At 43.5% G+C, this 24144-nt stretch overlaps 1 protein-coding gene across 5 annotated transcripts in view; it reads left to right on the top strand.

Annotated features, from left to right (window-relative positions):
* The first annotated feature begins 3405 nt into the window (after nt 1–3405).
* The window catches only part of GRIA4 (glutamate ionotropic receptor AMPA type subunit 4), a 387349-nt gene continuing 366610 nt past the window's right edge, over nt 3406–24144 (top strand). For all 5 annotated transcript variants that reach the window (XM_040422628.1, XM_040422627.1, XM_040422630.1 and 2 more), the window contains exons 1-2: nt 3406–3546; nt 4615–4773. In XM_040422628.1, coding sequence (XP_040278562.1) covers nt 3459–3546; nt 4615–4773 — 247 coding nt within the window. In that variant the 5' untranslated portion in view covers nt 3406–3458. The remainder of the gene's footprint in view (nt 3547–4614; nt 4774–24144) is intronic.

The following is a 24144-nucleotide window of genomic DNA, read 5'->3' as shown; positions in this document are numbered from 1 at the left end:
TAGGAGATAACTTGTCCAAACTAGAATACCCCTTTAAAGGTCCTAAAAGGCTATTAATGGCTCTTTCAACATAACTTGCAGTGTTTCTATCATAAGAAAAATCTCTATTCATCATTACTTGCTTCCCTCTGTCCTCCTTGGTAGCGCTGTGCTGCTGGAGTCGGCCCCCCCATTGCTTGCACTGCGGGCAGTCTACCTAGGTAGTGGTGACGCATGTCCCACCCTAGTGATTAAAGAGGTTGTACCAGGTTGAAAAAATATGGCTGCTTTCTTCCAAAAACAGCACCACTCCTGTGCACAGGTTGTGTGCGGTATTGCAGCTCTGCCCCATTCACTCCAATGGAGCTGAACTGCAATACCAGACACAACCCATGGACAGGAGTGGTGGTGTTTTTGAAAGAAAGCAGCCATGCTGTTCTAATCCGGGCACAACCCCTTTAAGACAAAGCTGTAATACCCTGCACAGCCGCTATGACGTAGGCAGTGTGCCATGTTCGCCTGAGCACCTCGGTGGGTGCATTTTCCACCAAAATGCACAAAAATGGTGCAGAATGTTTTCACGGTTTACTGTCGCTTTGCAGGGAGTCTTTACGGTTTATTTTTCTGGTAAAACCACTGCGGTCAAATGTTAGCCCTAAGTCAATAGGAAATTCTGAAACAGTGTGTTTTTATTTTTTATTTTTATTTTGCTGGACTCCTTCTCTTGCTTGCGTTTTTAGAGTAAATGGCACATTTTTTAAGTCACAGCATCCTCTGGTTATAGTGTTTTTTAGGGCTGTGTTTTTTTCATGTGTTTTCCCATAGGCTTCTCTATAGGACAAAAACCCTGATAAAATACAAATAAATAAATGAATAAAAATAAATGATGGCATATTCACCTCTTTTTTCGCACCGGTCTAGTCCTTCGCCCACTGACTTGCATGTATAGGCCTGTTTTTTTTATTTTAAAGTATTCTGTGACATTGCTCAAATTTCTGATTATCTTGGACAATCCCTTTAACGGTATAAATTACACTGGAAATCTCCTCCGGTGTATCTAGCTGACGTAGATTTCAGTTTCTGACGCACAGAAATCCTGAGATGCGCCAAAGTTATTAAAAAGTCGGAAAAGTGCTTCGGAGGACGTGATCATTTTAAGGGCTCATGTGTGCTCCTGTGGCCGTATTGCGGTCCGCATACGGCGGTTCCGCAATACACGGGGCACCGGCTGTGTGCATTCCACATCACTTGAATGGGTCCGCAAATCCGGAGATGTGGTGCGAAACGGAAGCACGGAACGGAACCTCACGGAAGCACTATGGAGTGCTTCCGTGGGGTTTCCGATCTGTGCTTTCATTCCGCAAAAAATTAGAACTTGCTCTATCTTTTTGCAGAACGAACCAATCACAGACCCATTCAAGATGAATGGGTCTGGATCCGTCCCGGCCGCCGCACAGATGTTGCCCTGCATTGGGGACCGCAAATTGCACGGAACGGCCGCGTGAACAAGCCCTAAAACTTATTTTTTACGTCCACACGGGACTGAAATGCTGCGGATTTGATGTTGTGGACTTTCATGCGGCGTTGTACAGTCCTAGCAAATATATACGCCGTAAGTCAATTTACGCTGCGGATTTTCATTGAGAATTCTCTCCTTTGCAAAGTAAAGAGTGAAATCTGTGTCAAATCAATCATTTACGCGATAAAATCCACACCATAGGGCTAGTTCACATAGCAAAGGCAAAATCCGATGCATATTCCACGGCAGAAACCTCTCTACTCCTGTTATTTGGTTTAAATGCCACTGTAGCCCACTGAAGAGACCTGAGCTGTGAGTGGACGCCCTTTCTTGGTACGGCCAAAGCTATAAAGAGTGGCCACATGACCTGCAACGTGGCATCCCACAAAAAAAAAAACAACGGGAGGAGGATTCTGTCTGGTTTTTAGCACCGAGTCTGCACCAAGTTTTGTGGCAAAAGACGCCATGTGGACGTACCTTTAAGGGGTTGCATCATGAGGACATCCTCGGTCCACATGCCCTATTAGGTCACATAGACATAAAAGAGCCAGATTCTCTCATGCGACCAAGTTCACCGCGTCGCCCTACCCTTAGGATACAGCTACACGGCGACACTGGTCATGCAACAGCTTAGGCAGTATAGCGGTGATCCCACAGAAACGAAGAGGGTCACAGCGTGAGTCGTAAGTGTTTCGCGACTCCGACCCCTGAATCTCCAAAAATCAAGCAGGGTTGGATTTTTTCGCGATTCAGGGGTCACAGTCGTGGCACACATATGACTTGCGCTGTGACCCCATTCATTTCTATGGGATCACCACTACACTGCGATACCCCTGCAGTCCTGGCTGAGAATGCTGTCGCGCAACCAGTGTGCCCGCGTAGCCCGACCCTAATTACCTAAGTTACAGGGCAGAAGTATCAGTGCATTTTTTTACCCCAAATACGACACTACGCAGGTGCAACACTGCTGTAAAAGGCTATGCAATAGCAGATTTTAACAATTATTCCAAGAAATTGCATGAATACCGACCCCCGTGTTATGCTATTCTAGGAATCGCTTCTTTGGCCAGCAGGAGAGACCTGAAGATAACTCTGCAGGGAATTTTTTATTTTATTTATTTTTTGCCCACTGCAGAAGGCAGACTGCCATCACACCAGCCACATATCTGCTCCAGGTCCAGACATCAGAATGCAGAACTCTCCACTGCTGTGGATGTCTATGGATACAATGTTACCATAATAATAATAATAATAACAATAACAATAGAATGTAACAAATAAAATAAAATAAATAAACAAACAAATCCAGCTCCTGGTGTAAACTGCTGCCCCTCTACAAAGCTCTAACCATCCTGGGTGCCTAGTGTGGGCAGACAGAACACTTGACCTTGGCTAACCCGATCTACCCACCAACCCCCTGCCAGGCTGCCTCCCCCTTAGTATTGCTGGAGCAGGGAGAGGCTTTGCTGCAGTGGATTCCTCTCTATTGCTTGCTAGAAAGCTTGTGCTTTGCAAGCAGTGAGGACCAGACTAGCCTGCCTTGTAATCCCCCCTTGTGCAACCCCCCCCCCCCCCTCCTCATCCCAAAGCCTCAGCAGCAGCAGCATCCCATTCATGCTACATGTAAGGCAGTGACACAGGCAGAGAGGGCTGGAGACAGCAGTGCTGGGATTGCTATTGTGTGTGATGGGGGCAGAGTGAGAAATAATAGCGCATGTCTCATCCCTCAGTGCAGCCTCCACCACCAACTCCACCATCTTGTATGTGCAAACATCTCCAGCCGGACATCAGCTCTCCTGGGGCTATGGAGACTGCAGGAGACATCATGCCCACCATGGATTGCTAGACTGGCAGCGACTGCATTGCTTTCCTGCGCTTGTGGTTGCAGCCTTGATGCTTCTCATTGGCATCTAGAGAGAGAGAGAGAGAGAGAGAGAAAGAAAGAGAGAGACGAGAGAAGATGCGGATTATTTTGGAGCAGATTGTTTTGTTATTCTCTGGATTTTGGGGCATTGCCATGGGAGCCTTTCCTAGCAGCGTGCAGATAGGTAAGACATGCCAGGTGATGTGGGTGCCCTTGGCACAGGAGCTGACTATTCGCTGCATGACTAAACTTGAGAGCTGAGCAGAGCTGCAGGTGCCTCATTAACCACAACTTGATCATAGACCTATTGTATGTCCACTGGCAATGGCATGATATGATCCAGCTGCTGCACAACCTCTTTGCCCATGGTGCAAGTTGATTGACAGCTGAGCTAGAGTTTTATTCATTTTCTTTTCTGCTTAAGCTTTGCTATATAGTTTGCAGCATCTGACCTTACCCATCAAATGGCAGTGACATCCCCTGAGGGTAACCCCCTACCTGCCACCCAGTGCCTGCATGCCCACCTCTGCATGATATGTATAGGGCTTAGCGGATGCTGCAGCAGTGGTGCTATCCTGAGCTTCTGCTACCTCTACGTGGCAGCTAGTTGGAAAGTTGTGCAGCATGTACCGCAGCCTTATGTATCCCATTACCTTACTTTATATTAACCATTGCTTTCATTAGGGGAGGGATATCCAGTCATTTCTTGCACCGCATCAAGTAACTCCAATGAGGGGGGGTTAATGAGATTCTGCAAGCATAGTCACTTTTGTGCTCTTGGTATAATAAGAAGCTGCTTCTCCTTGAACTGGACACAGTGCTCTATTTAACTCCCCTTATAATGGCTGGACTGTCTAGACTATGTATATTTGGCGGTATAGGAGAGGATGATGGGTATAGTAGGTGCTCTGCCTATAGGACCCATGGACGGTGACCAGTGCGTACAGCAATGCCCTCCAGACATGGGACCTATAAGCAGTGAATTCTAATAGTGCAAAGCGAATGAATTGAAAGACATTGTTAAATGTGGTGTAAGCGTTAGCCCCGGTTCCAGGCTGTGATTTCTTGTAATGTGCAACGCGAGACAACGGCAACTCCAGCCACTTGTCACATATCAATGGCTGGAATTAATGGAGCAGAATCCTGGCAGCCACTAGTGCACCTGCATGCCATCAACCGCCTCTATGTGTATGTACAACCTCATGTGTCTTCAATTATCTTTAAATTTTTATTTTCTCCCCCCCCTCTATAGGTGGGCTTTTCATCCGAAATACAGATCAGGAATACACTGCATTTCGATTAGCAATTTTTCTCCATAACACCAGCCCCAACGAGTCCGAAGCACTTTTTAATTTGATTCCACATGTAGACAACATAGAAACAGCCAACAGTTTTGCTGTAACCAATGCCTGTAAGTATACCTTGAAGTTAGATTTCAATGGGACCAGACCTTGGGATACTGGTTGTGGCGGAGGGAACCGTACCATTCGTCTTTTTATATACTCTGGGAATAAAAGCTATGGGGATAAATACTTGTTAGCTTCTGACCTTACAAAATCCGCTTCCCATTACTCTGCTGACTAATCAGATATGACATTTTCTTGGTAATGTAATGCAGAGTGAGGCAGACCATGGGGAGGAGGGGTGATGAGAGACTAAGGAGGTTTGGATTACACCATTGATATGCAGTCCCATGCCTGCAAGAGGTAAATGCATCTGGTGACTTTTTTTGTCCATGGGACATGGGTCGAGAGGGTGGCTCAATGGTTAAACGTCATCGATGAGCCGAGTACAAGATCCATAATTACTCATTTTGTTCAATGTATTTATTATATATATTTGTTTGTTGTTTTTTCTATTATTTTTATTATAGTTTATTATTATTTATATTTATCAATATTATCATTTCTATTTATATTTTATTTATATTTATCATTTTTTTAATTTTTTTTTAATTTCATTATTTTTAATTAAATTTTAGCATCATTTTTCTATTTCTATTTTAATATTTTTATTTATATTGTAGTATAATTTTTATTTATATTTTAGGGTTATTTTTATACATATTTTCTTATCATTTTTATTTATATTTTTGTATTATTTTTTACTATATATTTTTTTCATTATAATTTGTATTCATTTCTTTGTAATTAGCCTATAACGACTGATATTGAATTCATCCTTGAGGACTATAAACCTCATGTAAATAAACAGTTTATTATTATTTATTTTTTTACGTTATTTCACCTTTCGCCTTGGCCATTTTTAGTCAAATCATGTGATTTACGGTGCTTGTTTATGCTCCGGGCTGTTTTCTTTCTATAGTCTGTGTAGGTTATTAGGTATAGCTGCAGATTCGTCTGGCAGGGTCTTAAGTCTATGCAGGGCATAGAGACAACAGCGTGGGGATTAACATAATGCAGATGTAGTATTTGCTGTCAGTGGACGCTTGGGTAGTGTCAGTATGGATGTAATACAGAAAGGGAGATGCTCTATTTAATATACTGCTCTATACATTTATATAATGGTAATAATACTGTCTATTGAGGGTTATAGGTAGAAACGCTGCATTGGGCTCTTCGTGCTGGTTAATGTATGTGTTGCCTTTTGGAAAGCACTTGATCCAGTGGTTACGCAGTGGCCTGGAAATTAGAAAATCAGTGATGTGGAAGGTTATCTTTATAAGTAGGTTGATGCTGAGGCTTGATCTGCTGATGTCACTTAAGGCTGCCCCGCTCCTATATTCTGGGTTATAAATGTCTGTTATCATCACATAATGCATATATCCCGGGAATGTGTCTCCGTACATCCATAAAGAAGTGCCAGAGCGAGTTAGACTCCGCCATACTCCGTTTCACAAAGGACACCAAGTGGAACCAATGCCACAGACCGAACCGTCGTCATTGCAACGTGTCATGAAATGACCATTATTTTTGTGATAGGTGCACTTCAGGAATTCCACGTAGAAGCAGCTGACTATACAGATGTAACAGAGCTTATAGTTTATATCACTGTAATCCTGCAGTCCTATGTTAAACCTCCAAGAACCAAATGATACACAATCGGCAAGTATGACAAACGCACCCCTACTACATCTGCAATTCTGCAAGCTTATTTAGATCCACCAAGACCATTGCAGACTCGTCGTAGCCAAATCCTCTCTGACCCTAAGTTATTCCATTTGGAGAAGTGTCATTTTTATTACATACCTCGTCCAATGCTCCGCAGAACACATGGGTGACGCGCCCGGCCATGTCATCTGCATTTTTATTGGACATGATGACTGAGCCCCTTCGCTGGCCTGAGATCTGTAGGAGAGGATTATCTCAGGCCTCAGAACAATGTGCAATATATTTTAATATGTCTGGAAGGTAATGAAGTGGGATAAGAGCAAATCACGTGCGCAGTGAGTAGCAAACTGCAAATCGCACCATGGCGTTGGAGCTTTAAGAGCACGCCGTCCTGCATATGTTGTGTCCAGTGATTTGGGCTCTGCTACGTGCTTGGTGAGGTGCGCAGCAATGCAGGTCTTGGAAATGGAAATGGATCTTCTAATTAGCACTTGAATTATTCCTCCACTCCAAAATGCTAAGTATAAACTCTTGACTTCAAGGCAACTCTTTAGAAGAGTACATGGCCACCTTGGAGTCTCTATTTTTGAATCCCCTTTATAAGGGGATCCTTCCAGGTATTACGCGGTTGGCCATTCATTTGTAGCTACAAAGAGGGAAACGTATGGTTGGCCCTCTGATCGCAGGATTTAAAAAAAAAAATCGGGCCCATGAAGAGTTGGTCGTCAGGTTTGCTTCAGAATAAAATCAGTGTTAGGGCTCCTGCACACGAACGCCCCGTGCCGCCGGTTCTGTGCATTGGGGACTTTGCCGTCCCCAATGCACAAGCACCGTCTGTGTGGCTGGCGCGGACGGATGCAGGCCCAATAAACTTGAATGGGTCCGTGATCTGTTTCTTTGCGGTGCGGAGGCACAGACAGAAAACCCATAGAAGCACTCTGTAGTGCTTCCGTGGGGTTCCATGCCTCCGTTCCGGATTGTGGACCCATTCATCCATGATACGGTGTGCACATGGCCAGTGCCCGTATATTGCGGACTCGCTGTTTGCGGGCTGCAATACGGGCACCAGCAAACAACAGTCATGTGCATGAACCCTTAGGCCCCTTTCACACGGGCGAGTATTCCGCGCGGATGCGATGCGTGAGTTGAACGCATTGCACCCGCACTGAATCCTGACCCATTCATTTCTATGGGGCTGTGCACACGAGCGGTGATTTTCACGCATCACTTGTGCGTTGCGTGAAAATCGCAGCATGCTCCTCTTTGTGCGTTTTTCACGTAACGCAGGCCCCATAGAAATGAATGGGGTTGCGTGAAAATCGCAAGCATCCGCAAGCAAGTGCGGATGCGGTGCGATTTTCACGCACGGTTGCTAGGAGACGATCGGGATGGAGACCCGATCATTATTATTTTCCCTTATAACATGGTTATAAGGGAAAATAATAGCATTCTGAATACAGAATGCATAGTAAAATAGGGCTGGAGGGGTTAAAAAATAATAATAATAATTTAACTCACCTTAATCCACTTTTTCAGGCAGCCGGCATCTCTTCTGTCTTCTTCTGTGCTGTGAGCAATAGGACCTTTGATGACGTCACTACGCTCATCACATCCATGGTGATGGATCATGTGATGAACGCAGTGACGTCATCAAAGGTCCTATTGCTCACAGATGAAGACAGAAGAGATGCCGAGCTGCGCAAACAAGTGGATTAAGGTGAGTTTAAATATTTTTTTCTTTTTTTTTAACCCCTCCAGCGCTATTTTACTATGCATTCTGTATTCAGAATGCTATTATTTTCCCTTATAACCATGTTATAAGGGGAAATAATACAATCTACAGAACACCGATCCCAAGCCCGAACTTCTGTGAAGAAGTTCGGGTTTGGGTACCAAACACGCGCGATTTTTCTCACGCGAGTGCAAAACGCATTACAATGTTTTGCACTCGCGCGGAAATATTGCGCATGTTCCCGCAACGCACCCGCACCTTTTCCCGCAACGCCCGTGTGAAAGAGGCCTTAGGATGAAACAACACATTTAAATGGGTTGTCCTCAGGATAGGTCATCAATATCAGATTGGCAGGGGTTCAAATCCCGGCATTCACGCCGATCAGCTGTACAGGCAGAAGGCGCACCCTGTGCACAGGTGCCGTCTCCCGTCTCTCTTCCTGTCCGCTGCTGCTGTCCCATAAATTTACAGCAGCGAGCGTGCCTTCTTCCATTACAGCTGATCGGCGGGGGTGCCAGGTGAGGATAGGTCATCAATAGGGATGAGCGAATCGACTTCGGATGAAACATATTCCAAAGTCGATTCGCATAAAGCTTTGTTCTAATACTGTACAGAGCAGGAGCTCCGTACAGTATTAGAATGTATTGGCTCTGATGAGCCAAAGTTATAACTTCGGCTCATCGGAGCCAATACATTCTAATACTGTACGGAGCGCTTGCTCTGTACAGTATTGAAACAAAATTTTATGCGAATCGACTTCGGATGTTTCATCCGAAGTCGATTCGCTCATCTCTAGTCATCGATATTAAAAAGCCCAGACAACCTCTTTAAAGGTGTTGTCCAGGATTTTGATACATTTGCCTAAGGCCACATGAACACAAATGCGATCTGCAAAATACAGATACCGGACACGTGCATCCTACAATTTCCGCGGGCCCCATTGTGCAGCCTCGTTGAAATGAATTGGTCCACATATAATGTGAAAAAAATGTGGATCGGATGTGCATGAGGCGAAGAGCAAATTAAAAAAAAAGCGACTAACCCCTACTCAACTGTTAAATCACCACCCGCTCCAGCCCCACCACTCCGGTGCAGCATACATGACCTAATGTGTGTCAGCACATATCACGTATGTCACATGACTACAGCAGCCCGTCATTGGTTACATGTGCGGCACGGGATTGCTGATGCCAGTGATATCTTCCACGGTCAGGCGAATGATGTATGTGATGTTATCGTTGTCAGACTGGTGGGAACCACTGGAGCAGCGACACTGATGTGAGGGGGAGGGGATTTAGCAGGGGAGTAGTGAATAGTTTTCTCCAAACTTCTTAAAATCCTGGACAATTCCTTCAAGATCTTTTTGTAGTTCTATCTGGGTTCACACCAGCTCTTCCGTTTCCATTGTTCTGCTTCATTATAGGAGCAGAACAATGAAAATAACAGAAGTGGCAGAGTCATCACATGACAGTAAGAAGAGGACTGGACGGATCCCTTTGACTATAATGGGATCTTTTGGAAACCCACGTTTTTACTGGACTGTGCTATGTTATCCTGTATTTTTAGTGGAATCTGCAATGGACGCCCCTAACGGAGCCTCTGATGCAGATGTGAACATAGCCTTACTTTCCTTGATGTCTTCCAGTAGTGAGAGCCAATGTCAACCATCGCCTACTGGGTGATATCCAGAGTTAGGAGCAAGATGAGCCGGTAGGGTTGGATCGCGCTGCCGATGGGATCACACTGCAGGTAATTTCATATACCAGTGAATCCAGTTTATTAGAACGACGTGTTTCTGGAGAGGAACACCCCCTTCATCAGGTCCAGTCTTGTATTCATAGGCCTACTGGAGGATGACACTTTTGCATGGTTAGGATACATTGTGCAGTAGTAATGGCGTGGCACCATTACTACTGCAAGACTGTGGCAACTATTGGTGGCTCCATTAAGACATCTGTGACCAGTGACTGCAGCTTAGCGGTGATAGTCCGACACCCAGGCCTCCCTCCGATCAGCTGTATAGTGACTATGCTTGGCATTGCAGCTCAGCCCCATTCACTTCTAAGGGGCTGAGCTGTGCCTAGGTTGTGTGACTGATGAACATGGCGTCATATGGCCTAGGGATAGCTGAGAGAAGACCATGGCGCTACTGCAAGTGCCTTCTCAAACAGCTGATTGGAGGGGGTCCCCGGTGTCGGACCCCCACCGATCAGATACTGACGACCTATTCAGAGTATAGGTCATCAGTATTAAAATCTCAGAGAACCCCTTTAAACTTATCCAGATGTCAATGCATGATTAGCTCATTTACATTACAACAAGGGGCAGAAAGCTTATACATTTTAAGGAACTAAGTCATAAATGAAAAAAATAAATTGTTAAATGTACTGTCCTCAGAGCCAACTTCTGTTCTAGGGTCCTATAACGTGTGCCGGAACTCAGGGCAATAATCCGAAATAAATCGTTCTTTCCCAATCATTGGTAACTCTTCCAGCTGCGTTTATATGCACCCATCATCCCCTCTCTATGGGGATGAACAATCGCTACTACGATCTTTCATCACAATGCAGATTTATTGTTGATGGTCAGCATATACCCGGTTAGCACAGGACAATATGCTGCCGACAGACAGCGATTTTAGGTTCTGCATGAAAGATGTTTTGCTCATTCGTCTATTGATCGGCAGTGATGGTCAGTTCGCAGTGTTCGCCAGCGAACACATGCGGGCTGCCATCTTTAGTAAGGTAGACTCACCCGTCCGGCGATGCACAGGTAAGCCCTTACCTGTGCCGGGAGCCGGTCTGAAATCAAATGCAGTCACCGGGAGCAGGCAGTTCCGAGAACAGCCGTCGGGGGCCTTCATCGGGCTGTTCTCGGAACTGCCTGCTCCCGGTGACTGCATTTGATTTCAGACCGGCTCCAGGCACAGGCACAGGTAAGGGCTTACCTGTGCATCGCCGGACGGGTGAGTCTACCTTACTAAAGATGGCAGCCCGCATGTGTTTGCTGGCGAACACTGCGAACTGACCATCACTGTTGATCAGCAGCACCTTCACATTGGACAATAATTGGGAACGAGCAATAATTGTTCCGATCCTTGGTTTATGGTAAGGGACCACAGGGTCAGGATTCCTAATGCAGTTTAGGAGGCCAAAACCAGGAGTGAAGTCCTATTTGTCCTTTATACTTTCTCGTCACTCCTGATTTTGATTTCCAAAACAGCATCAGGAAACCCTAAGGGTCTTTCTGGAGTAAGACATAGTAGCCACGTGAAAGCCACTTCCTTCTAGAAAGTCTGTTTTTAGTGAGGTACATATTTGCGGCGAAAGTGCTTGTCTCACAGACGTTCCCTGCTTAGGGCTCATGCACACGACCGTATGTATTTTGCGGTCCGCAAAAAAACGGATCCGCAAAAAATACGGATGACGTCTGTGTGCATTACATATTTTGCGGAACGGAACAGCTGGCCCCTAATAGAACAGTACTGTCCTTGTCCGTAATGCGGACAATAATAGGACATGTTCTATTTTTTTTGCGGAATGGAAATACGGACATACGGAAACGGAATGCACACGGAGTACCTTCCTTTTTTTTTGTGGACTCATTGAAATGAATGGTTCCGTATACGTCCGCAAAAAAAAAAAAACGGAGCGGATGTGCATGAGCCCTCGGTGATGATGATCAACTTTGACTCTTGGTTCACTTACAAGAAAGAGCACCGTTATTTCGCATCAGGGTGAAAAGTCGTGGCTTACTGGGATATTTGTATGGTGAGCTTAGTGCTAGGGCTCGTGTACTGTACACAGATGTACTACAGGTTCCCATTGTACAAGTCCTGAATGGAACATATCGTACCTCCATGTAAAACTACCGTGAGAAAAAGAATTATGAGAAGAAAAGGGATGCAAATGAGCTCTTAGGCTACTTTCACACTTGCGGCAGAGAGATCCGGCAAGCAGTTCCGTCGCCGGAACTGCCTGCCGGATCAGGCAAAATGTATGATAACTGATGGCATTAGTAAGACTGATCAGGATCCTGATCAGTCTTAAAAATGCCTGATCAGTCGAAAAAATGCATTGAAATGCCGGATCCGTCTTTCCGGTGTCATCCGGCAAAAACGGATCCGGCATTTATTTTTTCACCTTTTTTTCAGTCTGCGCATGCGCATACCGGAAGGATGGATCCGGCACTAATACATTCCTATGGGAAAAAATGCCGGATCCAGCATTCAGGCAAGTCTTCAGTTTTTTTAGCCGGAGATAAAACCGTAGCATGCTGCGGTTTTCTCTTTTGCCTGATCAGTCAAAACGACTGAACTGAAGACATCCTGATGCAAACTGAACGGATTACTCTCTATTCAGAATGCATGGGGATATGCCTGATCAGTTCTTTTCCGGTATAGAGCCCCTGTGACGGAACTCTATGCCGGAAAAGAAAAACGCAAGTGTGAAAGTAGCCTTAACAAGCTCTTCGCCTAATGCCACCAGATGTAAGGCAGCTATCCTATAAGTCACTGTTCAAGCCTTTAAATACTTGAGACATGACTCGGATATTAAATAAGCCAGCATCTCATCTGCAGACAGCTGTTTCGGGGGGGGGATTGCCCCTCATCAGTGCAGAGTAGAATTGTGGCATGTTCTATCTCGTAACAGTAGGCTTCCTTAATTCGTAACACAGAATGCTTATGGCTCTGTAATATGAACCCACAGGGACTGTGGGCCACCACATCGGTGTCTTTAAAATGCTTTTTGATATGCTTAAGGCTAGTTTGACACTAGCGGCAGGGGAGTCAGGCAGGCTGTTCCGGCGGATGAACAGCCTGTCGGATCTTTCCTGCTGCTAGTTCACGTGTGCCCCCGGACTGCCGCTCCACCCCCATTGACTATAATGGGGGCGGAGGCGGAGTTCCGGCGGCAGCACGGACACCCCTGCCGCTAATGTGAAAGTACCCTAACCTGCGGTTCTGTTTGGTCATTGTTCCATTTGCAGCAGATTTGATGTATCTGACTGGTAGAGATGAGCATATTTCTCAAAATTCATTTTGTTCTGATTTGTCTGAATCGGCCAAGAATTTCACTTTAGTTAAGAAATTCGATTCTATGTGAATGCAACGAGTTTCAAAGACCCGAGAAATCTATTCTCTCTCTGTCTCTGGAAAAATTTTCCCAAACTGAATCTCAAGAAATTCGGATTCTAAAGAGTCCAAATTTTTTGAAAAATTCCGCACCGATCTGGATTCTAATGAATCGATTCATTCATCTCTACTCCACTGCTATTGTTAGGGACCCCATCATCACCTAGTGGAATTGCTGTCGCCAACGACACATACAAGGGCAAGCCTTTTCAACTTTTCTATTGATGACCTGTTCTCAGGATAGGTCATCGATATTTGCTCACGGGGGTTCAACACTGTGTGAAGGGGCTGCAGCGCCCCTCTCTTTGAAGTACATTGTATCGGGGCTGTTCTCCGTATTGCAGCTCAGTTCTATTCATTGACCTGCACAAAATCCAGGTGATGTCACATCCACAGGGGCGCGCTCACCTACAGCGCGCCCATTTAAACAGCTGATTGGCAGAGGTGCCAGAAGTTGAATGCCCAACAAGCTAATAGTACTGACCTGTCCTGAGGATAGGCTATCAGTGTTTAAGTCGCAGAAAACTGCTCTCCTTCTTGCAGTGATTTATTCTGTCATCCCTTCAAAATGGCATATTGGAAATGATTAGAGCAGCGTGGACACTCTTTGAAAAATCCCAAAAATGCCTTTAAAGCTATCATGAGCACAGATCGCTGTATAATAGAGCATCCACAATAAGTAAAATATGTGATGGCGGTACTCATGCTGATCATTTCCTACATCACGTCCTTGTCTTATTGGTGGAGGATGCCGTAAAGTTTTGGAGGTCTGTCGTAATGACAGATTCCCTTTGAAGGAATTGTCTGATTAAGAAAGTACTAGGACATTTAGAGCTAATAAAGGGGAACTCGTCTATATGCCAGAGTATAACCTGCTAGAGGACTTAGTCATTGATTTCAACAGGAAAGCTAAAGTCCTGTTTTCTCTAATGAAAGATAACAGAGACGAGCGAATCGATCGTAAACAAATCAGATTTAACACTGTTTTTGTAAAAATTCCAGATGGATCAAAACCCAAATTTTTGCTAATTTAATTTGGGTGAATTTTGGAGAGAGGGAGAGAGAAATAAAATTATAATAAAATAAAATGTAAAAAAAAAGAAAAGAGAAACAATAAAAAAAATAAAAAAAATAGTCCTACAAGACCACAGAGTGTCGTACACAGGGCAATCTGAGCACTGTCAGTTCGGGTAGAAGCAATTCGGACCCAAACTGAATTGGTTGATCGATTCAGCCAAATCAAACCCCAAGCCAATTAAAGGGGTTATCCCATGACTAATGTAAAAAAAAAAAAAAAAAAACAGAAATCATTCAGTACGTGGTAACCTCTTTCTAATAAAGCTAGAACCAGCCCTGTACCTCACATGGATCCAGAGATCTCCTCATTTATTGCTCTGCTAGATTTATATCAAGCTGGCAGCTCAAGGGGCGTGTCTTTTCTGCCGCAGCTCAGGGGGCGTGTCTATGCTCTACCTATCACAGCTCAGGAGGCCGCTAAAGGATGAAACTGAGCATGTGCAGCCTTCTCAGTGAGCAGGACAAAGAAATAATAAGAAAAAAAACAGCAGGTGGCGCTATACAGATACATTTTATTGGCTATGCTACATTTTTAATTGCATACAATCACAAATATATTGAGATCCAGGTGCTGGTTTGAAAACTGTAGAATATTTTTTTCGTGGGACAACCCCTTGAAGAGCCATTTACTTATCTCTAATGGGGTTATTCACATTCTGACATGGTGGGAATAAACCCTCAGGTCCCCCAGAAATTAAAAGCTGCTGTGATTTTGTGTCCAGGACCTTATCGAAAGAATTTGGAGCAAGGCACAAGCTGAAATTAGTTATACCCACTGAATTGAACCACACATGTAATATAGAAAAATAACTTTATTACACATAATCATATTAATACAATATTTCACAAAAGCACAGTATAAAAGCCGCGGGTGAGATCTGTAGAGCAAAAATCTCCCCCCCCCCCCCCCACAGACACTATAAACCTATATTACATATACAAATCATATATGCACACCGGCAGGTACCGCATAATAAAGTACTAATGCTATAGGGTACGGTGCAGTCATTTATGGCTGGTCAGTAATAGAAAGCTGATACTCATCTCACACATAGCCAGGGCACATGCTGGGTCCCCCTTCTCCCTCCCCACGGATACCAGGGTCAGGATATTATTTGTCTGTGTTGGGTAATGATTGTCTATACCACTCTGATTGCTGTTGGTGATACTTATCGGGATATCCCCAAGTTGGAGTCGCGTAGTTTGGACCATACCTGATGGGGGACCCAGCATGTGCCCTGGCTATGTGTGAGATGAGTATCAGCTTTCTATTACTGACCAGCCATAGATGACTGCACCATACTCTATAGCATATATGGTGTGCATATATGATTTGTATATGTAATATAGGTTTATAGTGTCTTTTTGCTCTACAGATCTCACCCGCTGATTTTATACTGTGCTTTTGTGAAATATTGTGTTGATAAGATTATGTGTAATAAAGTTATTTTTCTATATTACATGTGTGGTTCAATTCAGTGGGTATAATTAGTTGGCATGGTTCCACACATGATTGCTATTTGGTCTTCACAAGCTGAAATTAGTTGCAGGGGAAGATCAGAAGCAATGCCAGAAAATATACCGTAATTGTACTGGAATAGTAGTCGATTTTGGAGAAAACTCCCATCAGAGGTGGTTGGGAGACCTATAGCAAGTGACTGTAAATTTGACATGATCATGTATCTATCCTAAGAGAGATTGAAAAGGACACAATATAAGGGCGGACTGGAGGGACCATGTGGACTTTTTCTGCAGTCATTCTTCTATGTTTCCGTGAAAGAGAAAGGCTTACCCAAACCAAAAAGGGATTGTCCAATGTATTTCATGAACCCACCCAAGACCCTAAATGTGTTGGAATAAAAAAACATAAAACAAACAAACAGTAGGATATGTCATCAATGTTGGATAGGTGCAGGTCCCACCCCTGAGACCCGCTCATATCTCCAGGATGGGCCCCCTAAGTGAACAGAGAGCGGCCGTCCACCGCTATGGCAGTTCTGTAAATAGCCGAGCTGGCTTGGCTATTTCCATCAGTCCCATAGCGGTGAATGGAAAGGGGGCCCTGCATGCGCAGTGCACTCTCCATTTACCACATGGAAATTCCAAAAATAGCCGAGTGCACTGCTGCCATAGCGAAGAGTGTAGAACACGTTGCACATCTGCGGTATGCTCTCTTTGACTTAACGGGTAGGTCCCGTTCTGGACATAGGAGCACCTCTTATCTGATGTCATATTCATCAGTGTCTGAGATGGTAATACCCCTTTAGGGACTTTTAAAATAAGGTGGACAACCCTCTTAAGGCTTCATTCATACATATTTTGTTTGGCCATGAATTTCATGTGTTTTTATACTCTTTTGGGTCTTTTTTTTTCTTTCATAATTTTTATTTGTTTGTACATTTTTAATGTATAGAAAAGTCTATGGAGATATGTACAAAAAAAAGTCACACCTAGTGTGTGCTGCCTTTTGAAAAAAAATGAAGAAAAATGCCACAAAAACACAGTGGGTCATTTATTATGATTCCCTATGCCAGAAGCTGCTGTTAAAAAAAAAAGTTGTAGGACCTCAGTTTGCAACTTTTTTTCAACACCACTGTTCCTAAATTTAGGCGTACGTGGCAGTCATACGTGGTCCTCACCATTTCTTGCTAATTGTGGTGGCGGAAGTAGGATGGGGGCATGGTGTGGGGGGCTGGGGTAATTGACAACTGACATCTACATACTCCAACTAGGAGCTGGAGCAGATTTCAGTCAAGGCTGATGGACTGTTGAGGATTTGCCTAATTTATGACAAAGTCTGTGTCTCATCCTCCCAGCGGCGGGGGTGGGGTGGGAATATTAAAGACCGTTGTAAAACGCAGTTTTTTTTCTAAATGACCCCAATGTTTGTAGTGTTTTCTATTTCTGTATTGACTCACAGCCAGGTACGGACTGGGAACTTAAAGTGGCCTTGGAAAAAAATAAAAATAAAAGTGGCCCCATGTTGTAGGGGGGGGGGGGTCTACATTGACAGAAGTCAGGGGGCACCACAAGTAGGTGGGGTCTGCAATACCATAGTGTAAAATACCATCCCAGCAGAACCAAATACCACAGTGCAGCACAATATACCACCCCAAAAGCCGTCCTTCTGTAGTGGCCATTAGTAGCTGCCACTTTCTCTCCTCGTCCTCCTCCAGTTGTCTCTGATTAAGATATGGAGCAGGGGGCTCAGATGTGAGATGCGGGCATGTGCAGTCTTTGACTGGGTACTAGTGATGAGCGGCAGGGGTCATATTCGAATTCGTTATATTTTGTGAATATTTCGTAGAATAATAGTCAAATATTCGCGAATTCAAATATTCGTTAGAAGTAGGGTTGATTGCGAATTTTCTTAATGCAAATTTTTGTAATGAGAATTTTCGTAATGCAAATTTTCGTAATGAGAATCAATGAGATTGTGAAAACTCTGATCCAATGGTATATTCTAACCCCCAGGTGTTCCGATGGTGACGGGGACGCTTGTCGGGGAGGAGTATGCCAAAGTGGAACAACTGTACAGATTTTTAAAAAAAAGACGAATATTCTAAAAAACAAAGAAGATTATAGCACTATATTAGCTAAATTGCTCTATATTAGTTAGTTTTTTAATATTCGCTATATTGCTATATATTCGTTTTTTAGAATATTCGTAATATTCTAAAATAAGAATATATAACAATATAGCGAATTATTATATTACGAAAATTCGCATTCCGAAAATTCTCATTACAAAAATTTGCATTATGAAAATTCGCAATCAACAAGATTATAGTGCTATAATCTTCTTTGTCTAATAGTTGTAAATTTTTTCTCATCTGAAGTTCAGATTGGAAAAAAATTACAACTATTAAAAAAAAAGATTATAGCACTATATTAGCTAAATTGTTCTACATTCTTTTTTTTTCGAATATTCGCTATATTGCTATATATTCTTGTTTTATAATATTACGAATATTCTAAAAAACAAATATATTTGTTTTTTAGAATATTCTTTTTAAAAAAAAAAATCTGTAGAGTTGTTCCACTTTGGCATACTCCTCCCCGACAAGCGTTCCCCTCACAGTGTTAATTACTGCCGAAAGCTCCTTCTGTACTTGGCCGGCGGCAAAGGGAGGGCTTGGGTGGCCCCCTGGGCATCAGCCCACCGGGAAATGTCCCTGTAGAGTCTATGACTCAATCCATTCCTGCTTACAGATAACATTTAGCTGCAGCATTTTGTGGGGGAAAAAAGGGTCATTATAAATACCAGAAAAGCGACCCCTGATCTGTTTTATTTACTGCACACCAATCTTACAACTTTTACATAACACTTTATTATATGGCCCCATTTTAACCAATGAGGCCACCATACACTTATATAAATATTATGTATAAAAATGGTATTATCATCCTCTATAATCGCGGCCGCAAGTCTCTACATCTGTCATCTGCCTGCACGGAGAGGTTTGCACTAAACTCTATGTACTGTATGCACATGTACGTATATATGCGTATGCACTGTACAATTTGCCACATTGTATATTCCCGGGTACATCTGTTACTTCTCTCTGCCCCATCCCGTTATTCCGGGTGCATCCAGACGTGCATTGATTGGACCCATTGCCTATGAATGACAGTTACATACCATTGTTCACTTCTGCACTCCCTGCCCTTTACATCTGAGCGTCTTCCCACATAGCCCATAACCCGATGCATGGTTCTCCAGACAGACTTTTCTAGCGGCCTCATAAGGAGGGTCACCCCCTGGTTGGTTATTATATAAGGTCTGTTATACTGTAAATGAGTCAGCTGCACTGTACGTGCTGGAACAGGTCTGGACCCCACAGACGCTCCGCATGTCCTCTGAGCCACCAGCTGCCCACTATTGATCCGGTGGAAACAATCTAATGTGCCAGGATCCTAATTACAGTAGAAGTGATTAGATGGAATCCACATAGGCCGTAAGAGTGTAGTTTTATCCCTCGTATCCGGCCATGTTTTAGCATTCACGTAATAGTAGAACATATTTGAAAAGTGTTAAGGCAGAGACGATCGTCAAAAGTGACAAGAGATCAGAGGCGATGATGAATGCCTCCTTAAAGGCCAAAAACAGCCCCTTTCAAAAGGTGCTTCCCCCGATGTTTCCCACATTCGCACCCCTCCACCACCCACTCTATGACTTGCATAAGCCCTAAAAGGGTATATGGATAGACGTCATCTTCAGATAACCCCTTTAAGACCGTATGTTGTTTGCGGACCGCAAAATGCGAATCCGTTGTTTTGCGAAAATCTCGGAAGTCTTTTCCGGGAGACTTCCGCATCTGTTTCGCATGTTTGCAAAATACGGAAGGTATGTTTTCGCGTGTCTTCCATATTTTGCGACTCTGCAAAAAAACTGAAAGATTCAGTTTTAAATAAAGATTTAAAGTCGACATGACAGGGCATTAAAGTTTGCGGACACGGATACACAAAATACGGATTGCATACCGCGCGCAATCCGCATTTTTGCGGAACCATAGACTTGAATAGGGCCACAGACAGCATTTTGCGGGCAAGTATAGGACATGTTCTATCTTTTATGCAGACATAGGGAAGCAGATACAACACGGTGGGCTATCCGTGGATTTTGCAGTCCCATAGAAATGAATGGGTCTGCATCTCAAATCCAAAAATGCAGAACGGATGCGGAAAGAAAAATACGGTCGTGCGCTGTAATAATTCATGCACATGGCCGTATAAAGATGTATATGGCAGTAACAAGTCTGTGGCCCATATTATCCATCCACATGCCTTCAATTTCATATAGAGGGTTTGGATTCATCCTGAATAATCCTGGTATAATGGAAACATGCCGCAGCGCACAGAATGCCCCCGGGCATTTGGTGCGCCACCGTACAGACTCTGCACACACAGCTTTGCTAAAGAATGTCCATGATAACGGCCTATTTTTAACTCTTCATTTTGCTTTTTACTTCCCCTCCTTCCAAGAGCTAGTTAGGCAGTATATATACACTCACCTAAAGAATTATTAGGAACACCATACTAATACGGTGTTGGACCCCCTTTTGCCTTCAGAACTGCCTTAATTCTACGTGGCATTGATTCCACAAGGTGCTGATAGCATTCTTTAGAAATGTTGGCCCATATTGATAGGATAGCATCTTGCAGTTGATGGAGATTTGAGGGATGCACATCCAGGGCACGAAGCTCCCGTTCCACCACATCCCAAAGATGCTCTATTGGGTTGAGATCTGGTGACTGTGGGGGCCATTTTAGTACAGTGAACTCATTGTCATGTTCAAGAAACCAATTTGAAATGATTCGAGCTTTGTGACATGGTGCATTATCCTGCTGGAAGTAGCCATCAGAGGATGGATACATGTTCTCATTCTGTTTACGCCAAATTCGGACACTACCATTTGAATGTCTCAACAGAAATCGAGACTCATCAGACCAGGCAACATTTTTCCATTCTTCAACAGTCCAATTTTGGTGAGCTCGTACAAATTGTAGCCTCTTTTTCCTATTTGTAGTGGAGATGAGTGGTACCCGGTGGGGTCTTCTGCTGTTGTAGCCCATCCGCCTCAAGGTTGTGCGTGTTGTGGCTTCACAAATGCTTTGCTGCATACCTCGGTTGTAACGAGTGGTTATTTCAGTCAACGTTGCTCTTCTATCAGCTTGAATCAGTCGGCCCATTCTCCTCTGACCTCTAGCATCCACAAGGCATTTTTGCCCACAGGACTGCCGCATACTGGATGTTTTTCCCTTTTCACACCATTCTTTGTAAACCCTAGAAATGGTTGTGCGTGAAAATCCCAGTAACTGAGCAGATTGTGAAATACTCAGCCGGCCCGTCTGGCACCAACAACCATGCCACGCTCAAAATTGCTTAAATCACCTTTCTTTCCCATTCTGACATTCAGTTTGGAGTTCAGGAGATTGTCTTGACCAGGACCACCCCCCTAAATGCATTGAAGCAACTGCCATGTGATTGGTTGACTAGATAATTGCATTAATGAGAAATAGAACAGGTGTTCCTAATAATTCTTTCGGTGAGTTTATATACATTTTTTTTTCTTTTTTATTACGTTTTCTGTTCACATAGCCGTATAAGGGCTTGTTTTTTGCAGGACAAGTTGTACTTTTTAATGTTTATTTTACCATAGTTTGTATTGATAAACAGGAAAAATATTATTTGTGTTGTGAAAATGGGAAAAAAAATAGCAATTCCGCCAAGGCTATTTGGGTTTGTTTATACAACTTTCTCTGTGCGGTAAAAATGACATGACAACCTTATTCTGAGGGGTCAGTACAGTTAAGGTGATACCATATCTATACAGCTTTTATTATGTATTGCTACTTTTAAAAGCGGAGCGGAGACAAGGTGACAAATAAATGGTAAATTCCATTACGGTGTACACCTTGCAGGAAAAATATAGGAAAAGTTCAGACATTTGGCCACGGCGATGCTTGTTATGTTTATTTTTTATTGTTTATTTTTATATGTAAAATAGTTTTTTTTAACTTTTTTCACTTTTTCTCTTTAATGTTTACTCCCCGTAGGGGACATCTTCTGATTGCTACTCCCATAGATCACAATATAATACTGTTGTGGTCTATGGAATTTTCACTACCTGCCTGAGATGTTGTGCCTCATGGGAAGTTTCCCAAGGACACAGGCTATCATGGCAATAGATCAGAGCCGCGCGATTTTGCTGCGGGGGCTCCAGTTGGAAGACAGACAGAGCCACCTTCCTATGCTTCACACCATAGATGCCGCAATCGCTATTGAACTCAGAATCTGAGAGGTAAAAATGACTGGGACCGGCACACGTAGAGAGAGCTCAGCGCATGAGTCTCCTCTATATGCCTTACAGTGCACCATCGCATAACTATATGTGGGTGCGTGTAGCGGTTAACGGAATTATCCACAGGATAGGCAGTGTAGGATCACTGGGATTCCAATCACTGGGACCACCAATGATCGCAACAATGGAGGGTCCCTGTGTTCACCCTATCGATCAGTAGTCCTTATTTTGAGCCACTTTTCCATTCACGACCTCAGTCCATAATGGAGCAGTGGACTGACATGCACACTTCTGCTCCATTCAAACAGGGAACTCCCATTATTAGAATCACAGGGTGTCCCAGTGATCATTCCTCCAGTGATCCTGTGGATATGAAACAAATGATGTTCATGTGATAACCCCTTTAAAGGAGCTTTCTAAAATCATAACAATAAAGTAGAAATGGCTTTTCTAATATACAGTACAGACCAAAAGTTTGGACACCCCTTCTCATTCAAAGAGTTTTCTTTATTTTCATGACTATGAAAATTGTAGATTCACACTGAAGGCATCAAAACTATGAATTAACACATGTGGAATTATATACATAACAAACAAGTGTGAAACAACTGAAAATATGTCATATTCTAGGTTCTTTAAAGTAGCCACCTTTTGCTTTGATTACTGCTTTGCACACTCTTGGCATTCTCTTGATGAGCTTCAAGAGGTAGTCCCCTGAAATGGTTTTCACTTCACAGGTGTGCCCTGTCAGGTTTAATAAGTGGGATTTCTTGCCTTATAAATGGGGTTGGGACCATCAGCTGTGTTGAGGAGAAGTCAGGTGGATACACAGCTGATAGTCCTACTGAATAGACTGTTTGTATTATGGCAAGAAAAAAGCAGCTAAGTAAAGAAAAACGAGTGGCCATCATTACTTTAAGAAATGAAGGTCAGTCAGTCAGCCGAAAAATTGGGAAAACTTTGAAAGTAAGGGCTATTTGACCATGAAGGAGAGTGATGGGGTGCTGCGCCAGATGACCTGGCCTCCACAGTCACCGGACCTGAACCCAATCGAGATGGTTTGGGGTGAGCTGGACCGCAGAGTGAAGGCAAAAGGGCCAACAAGTGCTAAGCATCTCTGGGAACTCCTTCAAGACTGTTGGAAGACCATTTCAGGGGACTACCTCTTGAAGCTCATCAAGAGAATGCCAAGAGTGTGCAAAGCAGTAATCAAAGCAAAAGGTGGCTACTTTGAAGAACCTAGAATATGACATATTTTCAGTTGTTTCACACTTGTTTGTTATGTATATAATTCCACATGTGTTAATTCATAGTTTTGATGCCTTCATAGTCATGAAAATAAAGAAAACTCTTTGAATGAGAAGGTGTGTCCAAACTTTTGGTCTGTACTGTACTTACCTTTCAATTTTGTGGCTGTTCTTCCAGCGTAAAGGGGATCTTCCTCTAAAGGGGATCCATGATGTCTGTAACCACGACTAAACTTAAGTCATACCATAACTTGTAGCCTGTGTTCGGTTTCATTGGGCTAGGTCAGCGATGGCTAACCTCCGGCACTCCAGCTGTGGTGAAACTATAACTCCCAGCATGCTTCATTCAGTTCTATGGATTTCTGAGAACAGCCAAGTAAGTGCACCTCTTGGGAGTCGTAGTTTTACTACAGCTGGAGTGCCAGAGGTTAGCCATCACAGGGCTAGATTGTTCTTAGACACCCATACATGTACTGCATTCATAGAGCAATCTACGTTCATATGTTTAACTAGAAATGTTCCGAAAGGTAACACATTAATATATCTGCTATAATGACAAGGTAGAGGCCAAACAAAAGGCTTCTCATTAAAGGCAGTTGAGATATACGGTGTAATTTGACTACACTGTGGAGCTGCTTTACCAGTGGAGATGGAGGGTATCTGTGGTCAGCAGTGATTTTCAAGATCTGTCCCTGTTCACATCACATTACAGACCA

The sequence above is a fragment of the Bufo bufo genome, chromosome 3, assembly GCF_905171765.1.
Source record: "Bufo bufo chromosome 3, aBufBuf1.1, whole genome shotgun sequence".
NCBI classification, from domain to species: Eukaryota; Metazoa; Chordata; class Amphibia; order Anura; family Bufonidae; genus Bufo; species Bufo bufo.
The sequence above is the reverse complement of the archived record's forward strand: the minus strand, read 5'-3'. Positions and strand labels throughout refer to the sequence as shown.